Below are 20,939 nucleotides of genomic sequence, written 5' to 3'. Positions count from 1 at the left end.
AGCCACACACACACACACACACACACACAAACACACACATATAGAAAGAATGCCTGGCTGCCTGACTGGCTGCCTGTTTCCCCCCTGACCCCAGGCCAGCCTGGGAGCAAAGAGGGAGTTAACCCCAACGCTGCCGCAAAACAAAGAGGAGTCCTCGGGTCGACACACAGCGAGCGCATGGCACTCACACTCCTGTTCTCCACTTCACCCTAATCCTAAAGAGTTCCTCCAACTTTGTTGGCAATACAATAACAGGGAGGGCCTGTTGTTGTTGAGCAACTTGTCAGAAGGTTATATGATACGGCACCAGCTCCTTTTCACACCTGCTGCACACACTCACAGGTCTGCATGAAGGATGAACGGCTGAATCCTGGAGGGTACTGGTTGCAGTATGGTGTGCATATTTTTAAAAAGTTGTGTGTGCATGATTTTAGATATGTTGGATCTGCAAGAAAGAAATATCAATCGATGAAGAAAAGTTGAGATATTCTTACTTTTAGTTTTATTTCTTAAAGCCTAGTCTCCCTGCTGGGCAAAACTGCATCTCACCATTTATGTCCCATGCCCACTCAGTGGGCCCTATATGCAATAAGGTTATGGAGGTCATGGTGCGTAGGTGGGTGGGCATGTAGTACGCCCAACAGGCCAGAGTTCATCTTGTACCACAGACTGGCAATCAAAAATTGTGTTCTTTCACTAACCATAACCAAGTGTTTTAGTTGGCTAGTTGTACCTAAACCATATTTTCTTTGCCATAAGCACAATCCTTCCCCGACTTTAACCATGCCAACAGTTGATGCAACACAGGCTTTCCGGTAAAAATATAAAGTCTCAAACCAAAGCCATCATCAGGGTTATTTCTTCAAACTCTTCCAGAGCCGCAAAAAGACATGCAACTGTTTTCCAGCCCTAGAAGTTAAGGCCAGTATGCCTCTTCATGGCTGAATAGTTTCAAACCAATCACACCTTTCTGCTGTCCGAATTGGTCTGATGTCCCACTTCATGCCGTACTGAGAAAATAAGCAGGTTTTTAACTTCTATCTCATTTTTCATTTGTTACGTGACTATTTCTGTCACTGTTTGTGTTAACAACTAAGTGCAGAACCATGTCAATGTCTTCCAGGAGAGGTTGAGACTGAAAATGTCACTGTTATCCAATAATTTCTCCTCTCACCCCTCTCTATGCCAGCTATTCACCTTGTCTTCTAGTGTGGCAATCCAGAACAAGTTGCACTTACATACTACTAATTTGCTTTCTTATTTACATTTTAACATAATTGCTTAGTTTGCAACTTTTCTGTGATGGAGGTATCTATCTTTCTAAGGCTCTGTAGGGAGGTGCTTGGAGGTGTTTGGGATGGACGATGGATGTACAAAGTGCAGGACTTTGACTTAACACGACCTTTGTTGTACTTCACGTCACTGTTGAATCTTTCCCTGAGCCGAAAAAAAGTGCTTTGAGTTGCCTAAACGCCACCATAAATAATTTCGTCTTGCTTTAGTCATGAATAAAGATGAACAGTGAACACTCGTATCACATTTTTGCACCTTGCTATTTTATTTTATTAGTTAGTATAGTTTCCTCATCATGCTGATAAAACTTACTCCTCCTTTAAGTTAGACTGTGAATTATTCATGGCACAAACAAAAGCATTGTTACACGCTTCTGTTTTACAAACCTAACTGTAATTTGCTGTGTAACTCATCCATCGTCTTGGCAGTTGGCACTGCTTCTGTGGAATTTCTGGCCTGCTTTGTCTGTCGTACCAACAGCATTGTCATGTGAAGGTCTCCACGAAAAAAGGGAGGACAAAATAAACAATCAGAGGCTGCAACCAAGGTTTCCAATAACAGCCTCCAAACGCAAGGGAAAAAAACCCACAGAGGAGGTATTCACTGCTGCATGCCTGGTTAAAAGAACCTCTATGTACCAAAAAGTGTTTGCTCATCACATGGTTTTACAGGAATTTCCCTGGAATGACAAAACATTTTGCCTCTGTGATCTTCAAAAGAGATTTTTTCCCCCTCAGAAGATGTATAAATGTCAAAGGAACAAAGAGGTCAAAGTTGATAAAAAAAAAAAAGGAGCAGAAAAGATTTCTCCTCTGCAATTTTAGTCAGTGAGGTTAATACAGCCTTTTAAAATGGGAGCATAAGGTAACTTTAACCCACATCCGTCACACCGAGACTCATTGTGCATGGATAGGCCCTTTGTTTGGTTAAGAGGTTATCAGGGGCCAAGCTAAGCTGCTGTACGTTGAATTAGTGCTTTCCTTTAAGCCTCTCTGTATGTGCATTAGCAAGGGTTGGACCATGTGTGTGTTTAATATTTGCTCATAAAATGGCAACCTGTAAGACTTGAATGTGTAAAGACTGAGTTAAAGAGTACAACTTTGATATAAGTCTGTCATCTGTTGTTTTTTAAAAGTTCTCAGTCAAATTTTAGTGAATAAGAAAAAATGAACCAAAAAATAATAATAAATAATGTCCATATAAAGCAACACTTGGGATCTCTAGACACGTTTGTTAAATGTAAACATCACTGTCAGTGGCTACAAACCTATTGGTATAGGTTTGTATTTTTATTAATATTTATTAACATTAATCAACATGTGGCAAATTCTGTGTATTTGTCATGCGTTAACTGATCACAGCCTGAAAACTTGTGACCCAAAGTAAATTTGTAAAAGTGTGGCAAACTAAACAAGACTGGACCAATCACATTTTGGAGAGGAAGTTCAAACATTTTAAAACTGATCATTTCTTGTTCTTGCTGATCGAGAAATGCTGACATAAAAGTCAAGTTTGTTTGTATCTTGTCATTTGAAAATGCTGCTTTTCACTGAATAGGTACAGAGTTTGTGAAATGTTTGGCCTTCATTTAATCGTTTGAATTAATTAAATTTTCAATTCAATTTAATCTGGAATTTAATCTATGAATCCTGTAAGCAAATACTCAAAAAAAACATGATGCTCTTAATACCTCTGTAGCTTTGACACGTGGAATAAATTAACAGGATTTGGACACAGAACGTGCAATAAAAAAGTTCAACAGAACTAGATTGGTAATAATAATTGCAGTCATTCCTATTAGCAAAATAGTACAGTATTATCAGTTTGTCATAATAAAGCTGAGCACAGTGATAAGTGCAGTGTGAATGAAGGTGTTTGCACCATTGACCTTCACATGTTTTTGTCGCCTGCGGCAGCGTTGGTGTGTTAGGTGAAAACAGGAATGTCCATGTTTGCAAATGTGTTTGTGTGTGTGCTAGAGGAAAGACCAGCGTGTGCATATGTGTTGTAGAAGTCACTGTGCGTTGAAATACGTGTGTGCTTTGTATGAAGCAGAGTGTGCACGTGCCCTTGTGCACAGGTACATATCTCTGGGAGTTAGTGAGTGTGTTTATGTGTGTGTGTTCTTTGCTCTTTGAACTGCAGGTCAGGAATGCAGCTGCTCTCAGCATGAAGTCGACTGTGGTGGAGTCTGTGCATTCTCAACACAGTCAGGAGTCCAGAGCCATCAAAGTAAAACCTTCACTACAGTCACCTGAACACAGCACACACACACACACACACACACAAACACACACACACACACACACAGACATTATAACCCAAACATTCCCTTCAAATCTGTCCTTCACTTTATTTAGAATTTAATAAAATATATTCTGTTCTGTGCTCCAGTGATTAATTGGCACCACAGTACATGACTCGTTATTCAAACACTGCTGCACATTTGCATCAAATAAACATAATATAGATGTCACTGGAATATTTCCACAAGTGTCAACTTGAGGTATCTGTTCTTCAGTGTACTGGCACTGACAGTATCCCGGACTTACTATGAGATTTATCATCAAACTGTTAAACTATTAGCTGATGATCACACTTCCATGGTTTGTACTAATGGACGCTGTTTGATGTTGTTTGATGTGAGTTATGGGTGTGTGGGTGGTTTTTCATTTGTTTTACATATTTTATTTTTGTTCTATGTTTTATGTTTTTGTTTTTTTTAGGTTTGTGTTAAGGTCTCTGTTTCTTCTGGCTGAAAGACAAATTTCCCCTTGGGGACAATGAAGTTAAAGTTGAAGGAGCAGAGGTGACTACAGGGGAGAAAAGGGGGACTGAGTATACAGGGACCTCACGTGAGGAGGGCCCACAAAGATACTGGAAATAACATCCATGGATGAAAGTTGTGCTATGCCCTTGTGAAAGAGCTGAAGTCATGTAAAGGCTTCTGAAGACATAGAAACCCTTCAGAATAAGATAGAAAATAAGATCATACACACACACATAAGCATACTCTTTTATTATGTACATACAGGTTTAACCAGCTGAAGGCCTGTAGGGTTAATGAGCTGCTAGTCAACTGTTTAACAGTAATTCACATTTCTGCTTCTATAATTCTTCTTCACTGTCAGTCTAGTTTGAAACTATTAAGGTAATTCTCTGCCATCGGTGTCAGTGTAGAAGTTGTTAACTGCATTGGTTAAAGTGCAGAGGAATTTGAAAACTAGGGTTAAACTTTAACTCTGAGGAGTAACTCTGGGTGAGCACGCAAGAGCACATGACTCCCTGCTCTTTCCTCATTAGCCCCACTGCCCTTTGGCCCAGAGGCCAGAGGAAAAATCATCGCCTCCCCCCCTCCCTCCCCCCCTCTCTCACTTCTCACAACACTCTCTCCATCCTTGGGCCTTTGACCTCGAGCGAATGACGGAGCAATTTAGAATACACAGGGCAGTGGAACCTGCCAAAGAAAAACATCTGCTGGGGTGACTCCAGAGCAATACACGGTGTCCAATCAATATTTGCACTCCTCCCCAACCAGGACCTGCTGGAGATGGTGGGAAACTTCCCATTTGGTGTTGCTTTGTTGTCATTCAAATCAGCTATCTTGTGTTCGCTGCGAACAAGGTATCAACCCATTGTTTGCAGAGGAGTCAATAGAGCTGTTTACTGTAACAGCCACAGAGATTTTTTTCCCATGTGCCCCCTGCAAAGATAAGGTACGTTACTGTGTGTAACTGAGTGGGAGAAGAAGCCTTGGCTTTCCACAGCCTTCGCTCAACCACTTGAACTCTGGTGGTAATTATATTCCTCGTCTTTTTTCACTTTATGGAAATGCCACTTATGTTGTTTAAGTTCTATCCTTGTTTTTTTTTTTTACCAGATAAAGATATCTCTCACAATTAGCAACTTGGCTCTGTCCAAAGTTAAAACACACGTCTACAGCACCTCTGAAGCTCACTAATTAACATGTTGTATCTCATTTATTTAATCCGTACAAAAACCAAAGATATATTACGAACATCCATTTAAAACATGTTGTAGTTATTTTTTCCATGTCTGGTTATGTATAGAGGAAATTTGATACAACATGTTAATTAGTAAGCTTTACTGGAGCTGTCAGACAAATTTTTGAACTTTGGGCAACATCTGCCTTGCTCTTTTCCCACTTTTTCCTGTCTGCATGCTAAGCTAACCTTGACATAACTTAACAGTTGCCAGCCAGGGGTACTTGGCTCTGCCCCCTCTCCGGGAGATAGAAAAGTTTGTATACATTAATTTTGTGTTAAAACCCCCCAAAACAAAACAAAACTTTGGTTTATATATAAGTCTGATAATTGTTTTTTTGGTTGATACCTTGCCTGAGCATAAATGTTCGCAATACCTTAATAAATGATCAGTCAGTTATCACGCTCCTTCAGTCTTCCCCCATCCGACTAGATTAATGACCCACAACACTGCAGCCAGATATTAGTTAGGTAGGGCTGCAACTATAATTTTCATTATCAATTAATTTGTTGATCATTTTGTTGACTAATTGATTAGTTGCTTGGCCAAGAAAATGTTGATCATTGTTTCCCACCGCTCAATGCGACATCCTCAAATGTAAGTAAATGTCATGTGTTTGTCCATCTGATGTATATAAGTGCAACATTCACTTCACAAACTCGTTACCTGTCTCTTTAGCTGGTATGTTCACTAGTTAGTGTCAAACCGTGTCTGTCTGGTGCTGGGCAGGAAGTACAGTCAGAGATATAGCTGAGCTGAGAAAGATGAGAAAGAACTAAAACAATTCAGCTTTGGGATGTAAAACCTAAACAATGAGCTGAAGGAAGCTAAAACAAGCTGAAGGGAACTACGCAGTTGGTGTGGTAATTGTCTGCGGGTTTGTTACTTCACCTTTCACATCACCCATAGTCATTTAGCCCATTGTTATTACAAAAATAGAGCAGTTTTAAATAAAAGCATAAAAATCATTACCAGGCGGCACATCCTTGTTTACTGTCTATTGTCATAGAAAGACTCCAGTTGCAAATACTGACCTTTGTCAGTTGTGATGCTATTGTTCCAACGTATCACATAAAGTTTGGAATATTCAAATGATTTTTTTATGGCTTTGCCTCGAGAACACCAAGCAAAATATTTGAGGTCACTCGTGTGTAATCTATACACATTTTCCTTGATTTTTATGGCACGCCACGATGGTTACAATTGCTTTTATGCTTTGTTTTCCTGTCATAGTGGAATGTCATAAACAAAACACTGAAACCCATGACCGTCTGTGCTTTTCATCACATTTATCATGACATATGGTATCTCTATATCTCGACTTGATTTGAAACAAAACACAGAAGGCTCTGTGATTTTGAAGAAGCTGATGTGTATCAATAAGCATTACTTAAAAAACAATTTAGCTAAATGTTTGCTTCAGTGTAAAGTTATTACCATTGACAGGTCGTCAATATGCTGTCAACGGACAGCCCATTTGAAAGACGAACTCTGTCTTCTAACCATCCAAAAAGCCGGACATTTTCAGACAGGGCATTAAACTAACGCTCTCTGCAGCCACAACACATTTGATCATGTTCCTAGTCACCAACTTCAATCTCTTGGAAATCTGTTCCCAATCTGTTGCTCCCTGATTGTGCCCTCTACTATTGGCCAGACTTTGCAGACTTTATAGGTCAACTGAGATGCTTAGGATGACAGGAAATTAACCTAATCAGCTCAGTGAAGACAATTCAAATGCTTTAACGGGATTAGGACAAGGCCACCCCCCTTGCCATCTTTCCCCTCTAAACACCTTATTGCTGTAATCTACCAAACCGACGAGCTAACTGACCTCTTTAGCTCTGCACTGTTGTTGGTCTGGACACTGATCTGTCTTCAGACTCTTCAGACCTCCCAACAACAGGCTGGCTTTAATATGCAAAATACATCTCTATGTTTCATATAGGTATGTATCAAGTTTAGCTGAGCAAACCAGTATTTTTACATGTTTTAGTTCAGTTACTGCAACTCACATTAACTTAAGGAGTAAATGCAATACTTCTAATCTTTTAAAAAGGTAAATAACAGAAGCACCTGTCCATACCACAAATAACATCATATACTTACAGCCTCATCTGTAACAGTGAACATCATGCCTACTTTCATCTTTGTCAGTTTTTGACATTTGTGTCATAATCTGCACTTGTACACAACCATATGATACGAACACAATGTTGGCAACTGTAAAAAAAAATCTAAAAATGGATTGCCTTTCTCAAGTAAGCGTCAAGTCTCTGCAAGTTTATTTTCATACTGAAGTGCGATCAGTGGAAAGGAAAATGGAAACCAGTGGTGACATGTAAAATGGAAGGAGATAAATTCATCCCAGTGTGAAGAAAGCTACCTGTGAAGTGTCCTGCAAAATCTATTTCAGGTTTGGCTGCTTTATTTTTATGTCACTGTACACAGTTTGACAGTGTAGAAACGGTTCGAACACCCAGGGGCAGTGAGGGAAGGGGGCTCTGTGAGGGTTTTAGTGAAGCACATCTGAGGATGCCTCTGACAACAGGTGGGCACCTGGTGCACCTGAAACTGAAGGACTATTGCACACAGAAGAGGGAAGCTGAAAGAAGACAAAACAAAATCACTTGTCTAGTTGTGTTGCTCATATAGTTAAAATAAAATAATTTTACCTTTTCCCACTTTATTGAACAATCTCTTACAAACATATCACAGTGAAAATTAAACCACAATTAACCTGATGTGTATGGGTTTATGTGTTTAAGGACATATTGGACTATATATATATCTCTTAATCTTTTATTTATATTTATTGTTATATTTTATGTTTTTACTTTTCTGGAACTTAACCTGTGGGGTCCACTGCTCTGTAAAGCACTTAAAATAAACAATAACAATAACTTATAAAATAAAAAAAAAACTCTAATTAATATTTTTATTTTAACATCTATATTTTGTTAAATAACTTATTTCTCACATCGTGGTATAAAGAACAAAATAAACAAAGCCTTTCGATGTCATCCAGTAGTCTACAGTAAATGTGCCAAGTGTAAATCTGTCAATATTTCACAAACTACTATATAAAATATCTTAAATTTTGATGGTTCTTGACTTGATCCAAGGATCCAGGATGAATTTCGGTCAACTTTCTCAACCTATAAACAAGCAACTGAAATGCTTCAGGAACTTTACTATGATCCCCATAATTGGAGTCAGTTTCACCTCCAACAAGTCTTCACTCTTTATCTGGAGGTTGTGAAGGTGAGAAAGCCTGTTGGTCTGAGCTGTTTGCTGTCATTATCTGAGTGGGTGAGAGCACAAAGTGGATGTGATCGGCCGTTTGATTGAGGTCAAATCTCTTTCATGCTTCTCCTTGCCAATTGTACCCGATCCTTCTGACCTCTCCACGGGCTGGCTGGTGTCCGAAGGCTCAGGAGAGAGGTGTCAGGTCAGCGTGGCAACGTCCCAGAGCACGGGGCAGAGAATAGAGAGATATAGAGAGGAGGAGGAGATGAGAGGGGATATGGAGTGGTTGTGACAGGTGAGCTAATGGCTTTGAGAAAGAAAGAGGGCAGGGATGAAGGCACAGGCTGTGATCTCTTTATGCAGCTTACAGAGGGACAACTTATTAAAATGAGGAACGGATGCAGAGAGTAAATGACTTGACCTAAAACCCCTAGGTCACTGCCCCCCCACTTGTGGTTGTGTGTGTGTGATTGCGTCCACCCCCACCCTGATTGACAGCCTCTGTCGTTGTCTAATAATGGTTTGAGTATTTTTCCCAGGCACTGAAACACTCCCCTATCCACAGGCTCGGATGCTGGCTGTTACATGTGGGGGATGAATTGTGTCCAGAAATGCAGAGCTTAAATGTTACCAGATGACAATGTTACAGCCTCTATACGTCTAAAAGAAACGACTGTTTAAATACCAAACTCTGTCTGTTCTCATGTGTCTTGTTTGACTTTCTTATCTCACTTCTTCATTAGTGCACTTTTGCTTCATCACACACCGACAATCATTTTATCAAGACCAAGATTAGATTAGATCTTTTATGTTGTATCAAGGTTAAAACAAGGTTAATTCAACATAGACATTTTGGAGTGTTTGAAATGTCTGAACAGTGAGTTCATTGAGTTCCAGTGGGGCAATGTTAATATGCTGTACTCAAGTACAATTTGAGGTATTTTCATTTGATACTTAATACTTACTCTTGTGAAATACATTTAGAGTAAAATATGTCTTTTTACAAATTAAGATTCCTCATGGCTGTTGTGGTTATTAGATTACTTTTTGATTTATATTTTATAGTTTGCAGGACTGACCCGCATGGTAATTTCATTATTTATTTCTTAATTGATTCTCTTATTGTGAGTTGGTTAGGAGCACTTTTGTTTTATTTGTTTGCTTTTTCTGTGTTTGTGGTAACAATAATACATAATATACAGTATATATAGCCAAAAGAAGCCAGGTCATGTGCCAAAACCTTATACAACCTTGTATATTAAAAATAAATAAATAGCTCAACTTTAACCTACTGCTGCTACTTACACATTAATGCAACAGCAATGATAATCTACAACATAATGTAATGTAATGTAATCACAATGAAAAGAAATCATACCTGATGACAGGCCTGATGCTGAAATACTGAGGGAGATGAGTTGCTAAGAACAAGTGCTCAAGTACTTAAGTACAATTTTGAGGCACCTCTACTTGCATTTTACAATTTCAATACAATGGTACTTCTACTCTGTCACATTTCAGAACAAGAATTTTACCTTTTACTACATCTACTTATCAGTGTATAAAGTCATTAAAACAGTAAAATGTTATGTATATGTATTACACATTCATAATGATATAAGTACATTTTGGTGGTAATATTTTGAATTCAGGACTTTGCAGTAGTATATGCAGTATCTAAAGTATCAGAATCTTCCATCATTGTATAAATGCACATAATTGAGCCATGCATAATATAAAGATTGTTTTCTTTTCATGGGACATTTTGGCATAATGTGGCCTCTTTGATACAAGAGTCACCCAGAGGTTACAACAATCATGTTGTATAAAAACCTTTGATGAACTCAGAAGCTTAACATAGATCTTAGAGAGAGCGAACACAAAATGGAAAGATAATTGTATCAGCCGCTCTAATGGCGGCTATTACAACAATAGTGATGGTGACCTGGAGGTACGGGGGGAGCGGCGAGGACAGGCCCTTTGCGCTGACCTCTGCTCGGGAAAGGGCAAGCTCAGGCAAGAGTCAGGGCGTCAGGGGCTCACCACATCGTCTGGCACTCTGAACTCTCCATTCACAGGCAACACAACAGCCAGGCATCACTGTGACCCTGTGGGTGTGACACTCAACCTTTGCCTTAACCTCCTGACCGCTGGTCACAGCTGCAGCTGACTGGCTCGGGTAGGTCAGGGCACAGGGTCGGCCGGAGGGGGGAGAAAGGATGGAGATGATTGAGAGATGACTGAGGGGAGAAGATTGAGGGAGAGGAAAGGGAGGTGCGAGTGAGAGATAAAGACTGGAGGATGGGTATGATGAAAGGTAAGAGTGTGCTGGGTTTTTAAAGAGCTGGTATACCCATATTACAATAAAAACATATCTTCTCAGTTATCTTCAGTTATTTCTGTCTGTACAGATAGCTATGGTTATACTTGTACAGATTTAGAGATATCCATCCCTGATACCAATACATGGGATAAATGGAATTTTATAAAGGATAAAGCATTATTCTATATTTCCCCCACTGGTATAAATCCAAAGATATGACCAAACCCAGAAATGTTTAAATGTCTTAATGCTTTCTTTCAAATGTTTAAATCTGAAAACATGTGACAGAGGCACCAATACAGCATACTATACAAAGAATTATCAAGGTGAACTTGGATATACTTTACATATTTCTAATTATTACATATTTGAATAATTAATAACACAGCATTTTACTTTATGCTGTTTCATGCGAATAGTTCTTTTTAACTAAAAAATCTCAAGATGTGGAGTTACAAAGTAGTGATCTCACCAGACATCTGTAGCCCGCCCCACGCCTCATCTCTACTTGAGGCAAGTAGCTCAAGGATGCAATGGTCACTAAGAGCATAACTCACCATAATCTCAGAACAAGCTGCTGATGGTCAAGCTGCATTGTGGGTAATGGAGGCGGCAGGTTTTGATAAGAAAAAGGAACGCATGGAATAATAGTGAGACAATATCTCTGGTTCTGCTGCATCAATCTTTTACAACTGATGCTCCATTGTGAGTCATGATTAATCGGTAAAGAACTTTTTCAACCCATTGTTTTATTCCTAGAGGGTCAGCTTGTTAATTTCTTGTTATAGCTTTGTTGTTGTCTGTCACTGTTTCATCATTATAGCACAGTTGTTTGGAATATTTTTTTACAAATTGTCCCAGAAAGTGACATGAGTATGGTTTACCTCCAGGTTGCTGCAGAGCCTTCAACATGTTTATTGGTTGGTTGACTGTCACATTAATACTCACTGACTTCCTTATCCTGCTTATGGTTCTCAGTCCCAAGTCCATTCATTCTTACTGAAGTCATGAGTCTTTAAACACAGGTCATAAATATATAGTTTAATTTAGTCTTAAATTAAGTCACCAAATCGGCTTAGTACTGTTCTAGCACTCAAATAAAAGCAGCTTTTGTGCATGATTGTTTAAGAGAAGTGAAAATAATGAAAGTCAGAGGGAGCAAGATGAGACTGACTATGAAAGTTCTAAGAAGACAAATGGGCTGGCCGTACATTTTGTGTGCACATCATGTGTGCTATTGTCCTGGCACCCATCCCCCCTTCTCTGAGCTTTGTCACGACAGCACGGCTGGCTTCATAAAGTTGGCTTGTACGGGAAAAAGGACATGTGCACTCTCGAGGTCAGTCCCGAGGTCCTCGGTGGGGTCAGTCCTTGAGTCAGCCTAACACATTCATGACTGCATGGCAGCTGTTTCTCTGAAATGAGGCATGTGTCTTGTGACGTGTGACTCCTGTTAGACAAGTTAAGCTTTGGAATCCTGTTCAACATATTAGTAACTCTCACAAGGGTTGGAAAGGCACAACTGACAGTGCTTTCCATGTTCTAGTGCCCTACATACTCTATATTTACCTCTGACGAGTCAATGAATGCCTGAACGGACTGCGGTATGACATTGATGGGTTGACATGGGTTGACAACATATCTGCAGCCAAACTATCAGCTCTGTGAGGCTGTACTCACACCGTTCTACTCACATTAACATGTTCACCATCTTAATTTAGTATATTAGCATGTTAAGACTTGCTAATTAGCACTAAATGCAGAGTACAGCTGAGGCTGATAGGAAGGTCATTTGATAAACCAAAGGACCCGACAAGGTAGATGAAGAGTCAGGGGATCATCAAACCCATTAGGATTCATCCTCTGGATATCTGTACTAAATTTCACAGCAATCCATCCAATAGGTGTTGAGATAATTCAGTTGCGATGGTGGACCGCTGCCATCCATGTAACTAGGCAGCTAGCATAGCTGAAAAAATTGTAGTTCTGCAGTAGCAAGGCTTTTATCTAAATGGTACAATCATTTTAAATTATGAAAATACACTTAAACTCAGCAGGACTTCACATGGTTGATACATTTTTGGCATTAATGAAAAATCACAGGATCAGAGAACAGTCTCTTCCCTCCTCCACTCCAAGGCCTCTCCTGCAGCTTTCGGCGCTCCACTCTGGTGTTGGTGACTCTCCGTCATGGCTGCCACTCTCTGCTCCAGCCTCCACACCTGCTCGCGGTACTTCCTGCGAATCTGCCGGTACGAACTCAAGGCTTTACTGGAAGAGAAGAAACCCAACCACATACAATTCACTACACTCACACTGAAAACAATGACACTGCAGAACTACTGCTTTTTAGCTTTGGTTGTAGATTCAAAATGTTGCAGATGAATAAAAACATACTGTCTATTAAACACCTTTCCTGCAATATTTACCTGTGAGCTTGTGTGAGACGAGCAATCTGCTCTCCATTGTCCCTCCTGTGGGAGGTGTTGTCTGAAAGAGCTGTGTTCATTGAGTCCTGGACTAAAGCCAATCTCTTCTTCAGGGCTTGCTCCCTGAAAATAAAAGTAAAATCAGAGTGGTGGAGGAAGTATTCGGATCCTTTACTCAAGAAAATACTAGACAAGATCTGAATCACGAGGCGGATACACAAATAACGCTTGTTAACATTGCGAGCTAGGTCATCTGTAATACTGTCTATGGCAAAATGAACAGAATTTGTCACAAACCCTTTTTAATTAAAGTGTGCCATAGCCTTGGCGGAGGTCGCACTCTCCGAGTAACTTAAGCTGTCAAACAATTATAGTGGGGAAAAAAGTCCCTCTGAATTGTAACGGAGTAGAAGAAAAGGCATAAAAAGAGATTCAGATTTGTGCTTAAAGCTAAAGTGTAAAGGATTTATTGGCATGCAGGAGAAATGAGAAATATGAAAGGACCTATCTAGAGCCAGTGTTTAGTTTGGCTGTTCTGGGCTAAACTGTAGAAACTATATCTATAATCTATATTTATATCCTCTGTAGATATAAAAGTCTCATTCTAAGGTAACAAAAACAAATCAATTATTACTTTCAGGCTAATGAAAACATACCAATGAATTTCATATTTCTGCCAATAGCGCCCTCTAAATGTGACACACTGGAGTTTGATTACAGTACTTGAATAAATGTACTTCATCCCATTCCACCACTGATGAAGAAGAAATCAGAACATCATGTCAGTCTGTTCATTACGCTGAAGGCACTGAAGATGTTTCCTCTGAGAAATCATATAAAATCTATGTAAAGAGTCATAAATGTGTTTATGATGTGTCCTTGACATTATAGCGAATGTGGAGTGTGAACAGCTGCGCTTTATTTAGAAGTATTCACTACATGAGGTCAAAGGAGACAAAGGATGCTCTCTGAAGCACCTGATGGAAAAAAACTCACAGCCCTTTATATCTAAAGTCTGCATTTCTGCTGATAGTGTTCCTAAGCAACCGATAAAACCAGGCAACAGACGTTGGACTGATTCATTTGCTACAATTACTGCATTTATCAGATACCTTTTTATATCTCTAATGCATATAGAAATATTCAGATTTCTATATCCATTAATTTACCCAATTTCCTTGTTAAGATACTTTAAAGGCTACTATTTAAAAATATACTTTTATACTAATTATACATTTAATACTTTTATTGAGAGAACACATTTGTTTTCACACATGTGCATGACAAAACTAGCCACTCACTTTTGCAGTGTTAGTGCCATGTTTTAAACATCAGACTACGGTACAGCACGCGGCAAAAATGGCGATGTCTTACCTCTGCAGGACGGCCTGCAGCTCCTTAAGAATGGGTCTGGTTCGAGGATCAGCGATGTCTCCATCACTACCCAGTTTAGCTGCCTTTTCATAGAGCCTCTGCACACACAACATTCAATTAGGATTATCTGTTATCGGATCTGTATAGATATAGATAACCACAGTTCCTACTTGCTTGTCACCATCTAAAGTGAAGCAATGTTGCTCACTATCCTTTGTTGTGTAGTTGTGTGCACTTAAACCAAAAAATGTTTTTCACTCTCACAAAGTATTACATTTGAATGTGCTCTAGAAGCCTGAATGGGTAAAATGATTCAATATAACACAAGAAATAATCATAGGGGAGAGAGAAAAGTTTTTAAAAAATCAACTTTTGCAGAGGTGATTTCCCATCCTGTTAATCATCATGCAACCCCTCAGAGTGATCAGTCTTTGTGACGCGGCCAGTAGGGTGTCACTGTTTTGAATGTTTGAAGAGGCCAAACACAATAACATTTATTATGCTGCAATCAGAGGCCAAAGCATTTTTGAAATAGTCAACAGGATAAAGTCTGTAAGTCAGATAATATATCATGTTCTTAAACCATTTTAAAAATAAATATTGAGGAAGAAAAGTGTCTGCAGTAATAGCTAAAGTCTTAACCTAAAGTAGTTCTTTCTCATTTGACGGTGACAGAGGTGTATGGTGTATGAATCTGTGCTGCGGCGACAGGACAGCCCAGCAGAAGACCTTGTAGAACCAAAATATCCTTCTTGGCCTGGAGGGATTCTGCTTTGGTGGATGTATGATTTCCCATGTGGGACACCCAGATTTGAATCGGGTCTGCCACTATAGACCAACGTCCTGCTCCCTATTGCTCATTTCACCTTGACTTGGTATTATTTGAAAATTTAAAAAAAAAGCCTCTGTTGCTGCTAAATTAATTTGTGCTACCTGTTGTTCAGCCTTGCGATCCTCGAGCTCCTCTCTGATGCTTTCTGGAACGAATGCTCCAGCTGCTTCCTGAGCTTTCTGAGCCATTAAACTCCACTCCAGACACCTCAGTTCCTTCTCCTTGAGGCGGATTAGAGCTCGCAGATCTGACATTTCCTCCTGAACACAAAGAGTTAAACTCATCATAGTATATCAAGAGCTGAATACAGATACATTATAAGTAAAGCTGTGGTGGAAGATATTTCATCTCAATAATCAGAATTTATCTTTACTTTTGAGGCTGTTATGGGAGGTTAAAGGTTAAAATTCCTTACATCCTGAGGTTTTAATAATATATATAAATATTTCTGTTGTTTTATTGGTTTTGTTTGTTTGTGGTGCTGTATGATTTTATATTTAAAGCTGTGTACAAAATCACTATCTCATTCATTCACTTCACTCCTAAATAGACACTGAGTAGTTTAATCAATAGCAACCTGTAATATATATATATATATATATATATATAGTTTTTTTTCAGTTGTTTTTGCCGTATTGATGCAAGATACACAGCTCCTACCCTGACAGAGATGAGTTCATAGAAGAGAGACGTTTTCTCTTTCTTGGTGTCAGGAGGTTTGGCGTTGTCTTTAGTCACATGTCCCCCTCTTGATCCAGCTGGGTGACCAGTTTCAGGGCTCATTTTGCTCTCAACTCCTGGGCTTGGCTTAGGTAGGCAAATGGCTGCCCGTTCCATCTTCAGGCGCTCAATTTGCTGACGGAGAAAAACCTCTCGCTCTACACACTCAGGTGTCCTGTGGGGTTACAGGTAATGAGAGACCTGCCAAAAACTTTTGAAACATTTAGTCAGTACAATGTTTTTGTCATTTCTATTTGCAATTTCTGATCTACAGTCATCCTTTGTGCCCATTCCTATTACTGTGCTTGAACGTACAAAGAGGATTTAAAATGTCACCTGTGCCCTGTGTAACTCTGAGTTTCCATCTCCTCTGTGACCCCTGCTGTTGAGAAGGAGGTGGACAGCTCCTCAGTTTCCATTTTCCTGAGCTGAGCTGATGAACTGTCGGGCTGCTGCCTTTCACCGACTTCCTCTGAAGAGAGGAGAAACTGTGAGCCTGACAGTGTATTTGTGTACGTGTGTGGATGACATGAATACCTACTGTATGGGTAAGCGAATACGGGCACTGAGTTGTAAACAGTGTTAAAACATGGTATTCAAACACCTGCTGAGTCTGTGTGCAGAGGAATGCTTTGTTGCTTCTTGGCGTCATGAAGAGACAGCAGCTCGCCGTAGGCCTCCTCACACTCCTCACTGTCAATCACAACCACAAAGACAAAATTCAACCTCACTAGATGAGAAGAACCTAAATTAATACTGTTAGATTGCTGACGTGTGCAAATTCATTATTTTGACTAACGTCAAAGAATGTTACTGACAAATGATATGCGTGCAGACAGACCTTTGTACTTGTGTGTCAGGTGTGTTTTATGTGTGTACCAGTATCTGAGAGCCATCTGCAGGGCAGAGCAGTCAGACTCAAGTCTGTTCAGTGTAATAGTGATCTGTTCTGACTCTGCTTTCTTTCGCTCCAGAGCTGCAGTCAGTCGTTCATTTCTGGCCTTCAGCCTCTCAATGTACCTGAGATAATGAAGGAGAGGATGAGGAGAGTTAAGAGCAAACACTGGATGGAACTAATTTGTTTTAGAATTTGTTATAATTATACAAATAATAAAGCTTATGTGGAGGAAACAAGCAATTTTACTGCACTTTAGATAATGAGAAAAGATGAGATGAGATAAAATAATTTACAGTCCTGTTCACATTCTCATCGCTGTCTTGTTTGTGCCTTTATATAGGTATAAATGAAATAAAATCAGTCAGTATTCCCAAGTTAATCACTTAAAATTATCTTTGCACATTGGTATGCAACCAAAAGAAGTGATGAATGGGTAGCAAAGAAACACACATGATTTTTTCCTTTTTTTTTTACAAGATGCACCTAAACTAAACCAAAACGTATTTCTTCATTCAGACTCACCTGTTCAGTCGCTCAGTCTCAGACTCAAGGCCGATGGGGCTTTGACAAGGACTGCATGAGTTCACAGAGCCCAGTGGAGAACCATCCCCACCCACAGACAGAGGTGTAACAGCTCTAGCTGTTCTTCTGTGGAGTAAAGGTGAACCAGGAAAGGGAGGAGAGGCCCACTCTGGACTGAGAGCCCCAGAAGGGGGCCCGTAGGAAGGCGAGCGACTACCAGACCTCCAGACTTTATGAAGACTAACAAGCTGAAAGACAACAGAAGGGGTGATACATTTAGTCCTGATGAACTTGTGTTGAATTATCTAATTCGTATAATATTTAGTCTTTTAAATAGAATTTGAAGAGTTTTAGAATATTGGTAGTATTTTAAGCATCACTATGACTATATAACTATAAGTTCCATAAATTGTTGCCACCAAGAAATTTAGTCAAACATCTTAGACTAACTCATGTTTTTGGCATTTTTATACTTCACCATACTTCTGTTATGCACAGAAGTGAGAACATAAAACATCCTACCTTGTTCTTCTCCTCTTCCATCTGGCTGGTAGTGCTTTGTGCTTTCTCCTGCTCCTCCTGGTGGCTCTGCAAAATACTTCGAAGAGCAGGGTCACGCTTCTCCAGATTCAAGATGTTGTCCTGATACTGGTCCTTTGACAGGCCTGATGGGCATGAAATCCCAAACTCTCTTTCCATGTCCTCCAATATCTGGAACCAATGAGCCAAAATTACTAACATGATTTATGGGAGTCTAAAGATAATCTGAACAATGACATATTTTTGTCCTAAATTGATCCATTAAAACTCAGGCAGACATAACCAAATTATTAAACCTAATTATTCCATAGAATACACTGATTTTGTGAAATTTGTCAGTAAAATAGTTTCAGTGAGGATTTGCAGCTGCTATTTTTTTTCTCCAAAAATTCACATATATTAAATAATCATGAGAGTTTGTTACAGTTTTAATACCTGAGTGGCTTTAACCCAGCTCTCCTGGGCGGCCCTCAGATGCTCTTGGTGTTTGTCCTGGTCAGAAGCTGTGATGGGGGCAGCCCAGGACCTTTTACTGCTGATGGAGTCCTCCACTGACGATAAAACCTCCTGAAGTTTAGTCCAGACTACACCGCCTCCCCCTAGTGGAAAACAGCAGAGGTGCAAATAATCATATTGGATGAGGGAAAGGGCAGTTTTATATTCTACAGAATAGAATGTCTCCTGTCTATGAAAAAACATGGATATTCTTTAAAATATTACATCAGTTGTTCGTTTGGTCACAAAATTTTTTATCCAACTTGATTGGAGGAGAGAACCCCTTCATATAGTACAGGTGCACCGCATCCAAAAGATGTATTGTGCTGAATAAAGGCAGTTATGCTCAACCTCGGCCAGTCGGTGGAGGCTTAGATGTGACAGCGGAGGCGGTGTTCCTCTCTGGGCTGCTTCTGGCCAGCCTGTGGGACAGGAGATCTGGAACCAGAGGCCTGGATGGTCTTGGCGGTCTCAGGTCACCTGGTTCACTGCAGAATACCAGCAGCATTAACATTTTTGCTAGTAAATACCACTGTATTTATTTCAAGACCAACATGTCATTTATTAGTGTAAAATATATAAAAACAAACAAAAAATATATGATCCATTGTATGGCTCGTATACCTTGGTGCCTTTAATGACCCCATCTTTTTGTTTAGTTCAGCAATGATAGTGAGCAGCGTGCCCACTTCAGCCTCACACTGAGCCAGTTCTGCTGGTGTAGGCTCAAGGTTTGCAGCAAGGTCAGAGCCCTCAGGGTCATAGGTCATAGGGTCGAATGGTGTCATCGCCTCTCTGTCACACCCTGACCCAGCATCCAGGCTGTCACATCTGATCAGGCTAGAATCCTGCAGAGACATGAAGAAGAATATGACTAGGTGGATATAATCTGAATAATTTTAAAGATTTTTACTGTCAGAGTTAAAGCTACTTCTACTCATATGTGTGAATGTACCAAGATAATACAAATAATATACCTGTGAATAATCATTCAGTGAAGAGTACTTTGTAAAAATTATTTGCTCAGTGCATATCCACATAAAAATCTATTATGCTCTTGAACTAGAAATTGTTGCTGCACTATTTAGCGGCTATTGTTTTAAGCAGCGGAAAAGGAGGAAACTAAAACATCCTGAGATCCAACTTCCTGCCTAGCAAATATTTGTGGACCAAACTATCTTTTGTTGTGGACAAAGAATGTCGGCGAAATGCCTAAAACATGAAATTAGAGCAAAGTGTCATTATGTCTGTTATTCTGCTATAAAGGATACCTATACAAATTCCAACATGATACAATTTGCAACGCCTGTCTTTTGATTATGTGATTTTTCTAACATATATTGTTTAGGCGATAGCTGGTGACATACTTTAAAGTCTTTATCCAGTCAGTAATACAGCCACTATACCCACCTATTCCTATTCTGAGTCACAGAAAGGCTGTCGAAGCATGTAGCTTGTATAGATTATCAGACAAACTCTAAATTATTACAACTTCTTGCAATTTATAGGTTCAGATTCAGTATTTCAATATGTGAAGGATACCATACATATAATGTATACTTTAAGATAAACAAGTAAACATATAATGCTCTAAATCATGCAACACTGTATGATAAGCGACAAATTTTCAACTTACTTCCATAGTTCTTAATCCTGACATCTGCAGCAGTGACTTGGTTCCTGTTTTGGCTGTTCACAGTTGTACAATTAAACATCTGATAAAAGGAGAGAATGTTTTCTTCAGTTCCGTTATTGTGTTGTTGTATTTTCCAATACTTAGTTAGGCACTTCTGCTGTCTGCTCTCTCCATGTCTGCCAAACAGTGTTTAGTGTGATGAATGAAGTAAGTGGAAAACACTTAGAAAGTCATCCCCACCCATTCCCCCGTCACTTTCCTGTTTTGTCCACAGCTTCTAGTGTGTAAACTCTGGATACAGACTCTGGCTGCTCTGTGTGTACTATGGTGTAATAACAAAAAAATGCATGAAGTTACAGTCAGTTTGGACACTGACATTAATAGACATTAGAGGCTGATCTGTTTGCTGCAAACACAATATCTGCCCTATGAATTTAGCTTGACTGTATTAAATCAGGGATGTGGATGTGTTTTTAATCTGTGCTGCACAACACATTTTCCATCCTGGTGAGAGTCAGGAGTGGTTCACAAAATAGATTAAAATTTATATATATATATATATATATATATATATATATAAATATCATATATATATATATAGATATATATATATAATTTTATAT

The 20,939-nt window shown here is 39.4% G+C and overlaps 1 protein-coding gene across 1 annotated transcript; it reads right to left on the bottom strand.

Annotated features, from left to right (window-relative positions):
- Positions 1-9,810: 9,810 nt before the first annotated feature.
- On the bottom strand, positions 9,811-20,499 carry ushbp1 (Usher syndrome 1C binding protein 1). Its single transcript, XM_010734511.3, has 14 exons — positions 20,317-20,499; positions 19,305-19,528; positions 19,032-19,168; positions 18,621-18,784; positions 18,168-18,356; positions 17,646-17,893; positions 17,105-17,245; positions 16,830-16,918; positions 16,562-16,697; positions 16,166-16,400; positions 15,607-15,765; positions 14,674-14,771; positions 13,300-13,422; positions 9,811-13,141 (listed from the first exon to the last, which is right to left on the bottom strand). The coding sequence occupies exons 1-14, from the start codon at positions 20,338-20,340 to the stop codon at positions 12,976-12,978; spliced, it is 2,133 nt and encodes a 710-aa protein (XP_010732813.3). The 5' UTR covers positions 20,341-20,499; the 3' UTR covers positions 9,811-12,975.
- Positions 20,500-20,939: the final 440 nt, after the last annotated feature.

Source organism: Larimichthys crocea, chromosome XVII, assembly GCF_000972845.2.
Source record: "Larimichthys crocea isolate SSNF chromosome XVII, L_crocea_2.0, whole genome shotgun sequence".
NCBI classification, from domain to species: domain Eukaryota; kingdom Metazoa; phylum Chordata; class Actinopteri; family Sciaenidae; genus Larimichthys; species Larimichthys crocea.
Note: the sequence above shows the minus strand (reverse complement) of the source record. Positions and strands in the feature narration are given on the sequence as shown.

Coding starts and splice junctions, on each gene's coding strand:
- ushbp1 (XM_010734511.3), bottom strand. CDS start 20,340: ATGTCAGGATTAAGAACTATGGAA. Junction 18,785..19,031: donor GCCTCCACCGACTGGCCGAG/GTTGAGCATAAC, acceptor GTTTTCCACTAG/GGGGAGGCGGTGTAGTCTGG. Junction 15,766..16,165: donor ATGAACTCATCTCTGTCAGG/GTAGGAGCTGTG, acceptor CTTTGTGTTCAG/GAGGAAATGTCAGATCTGCG.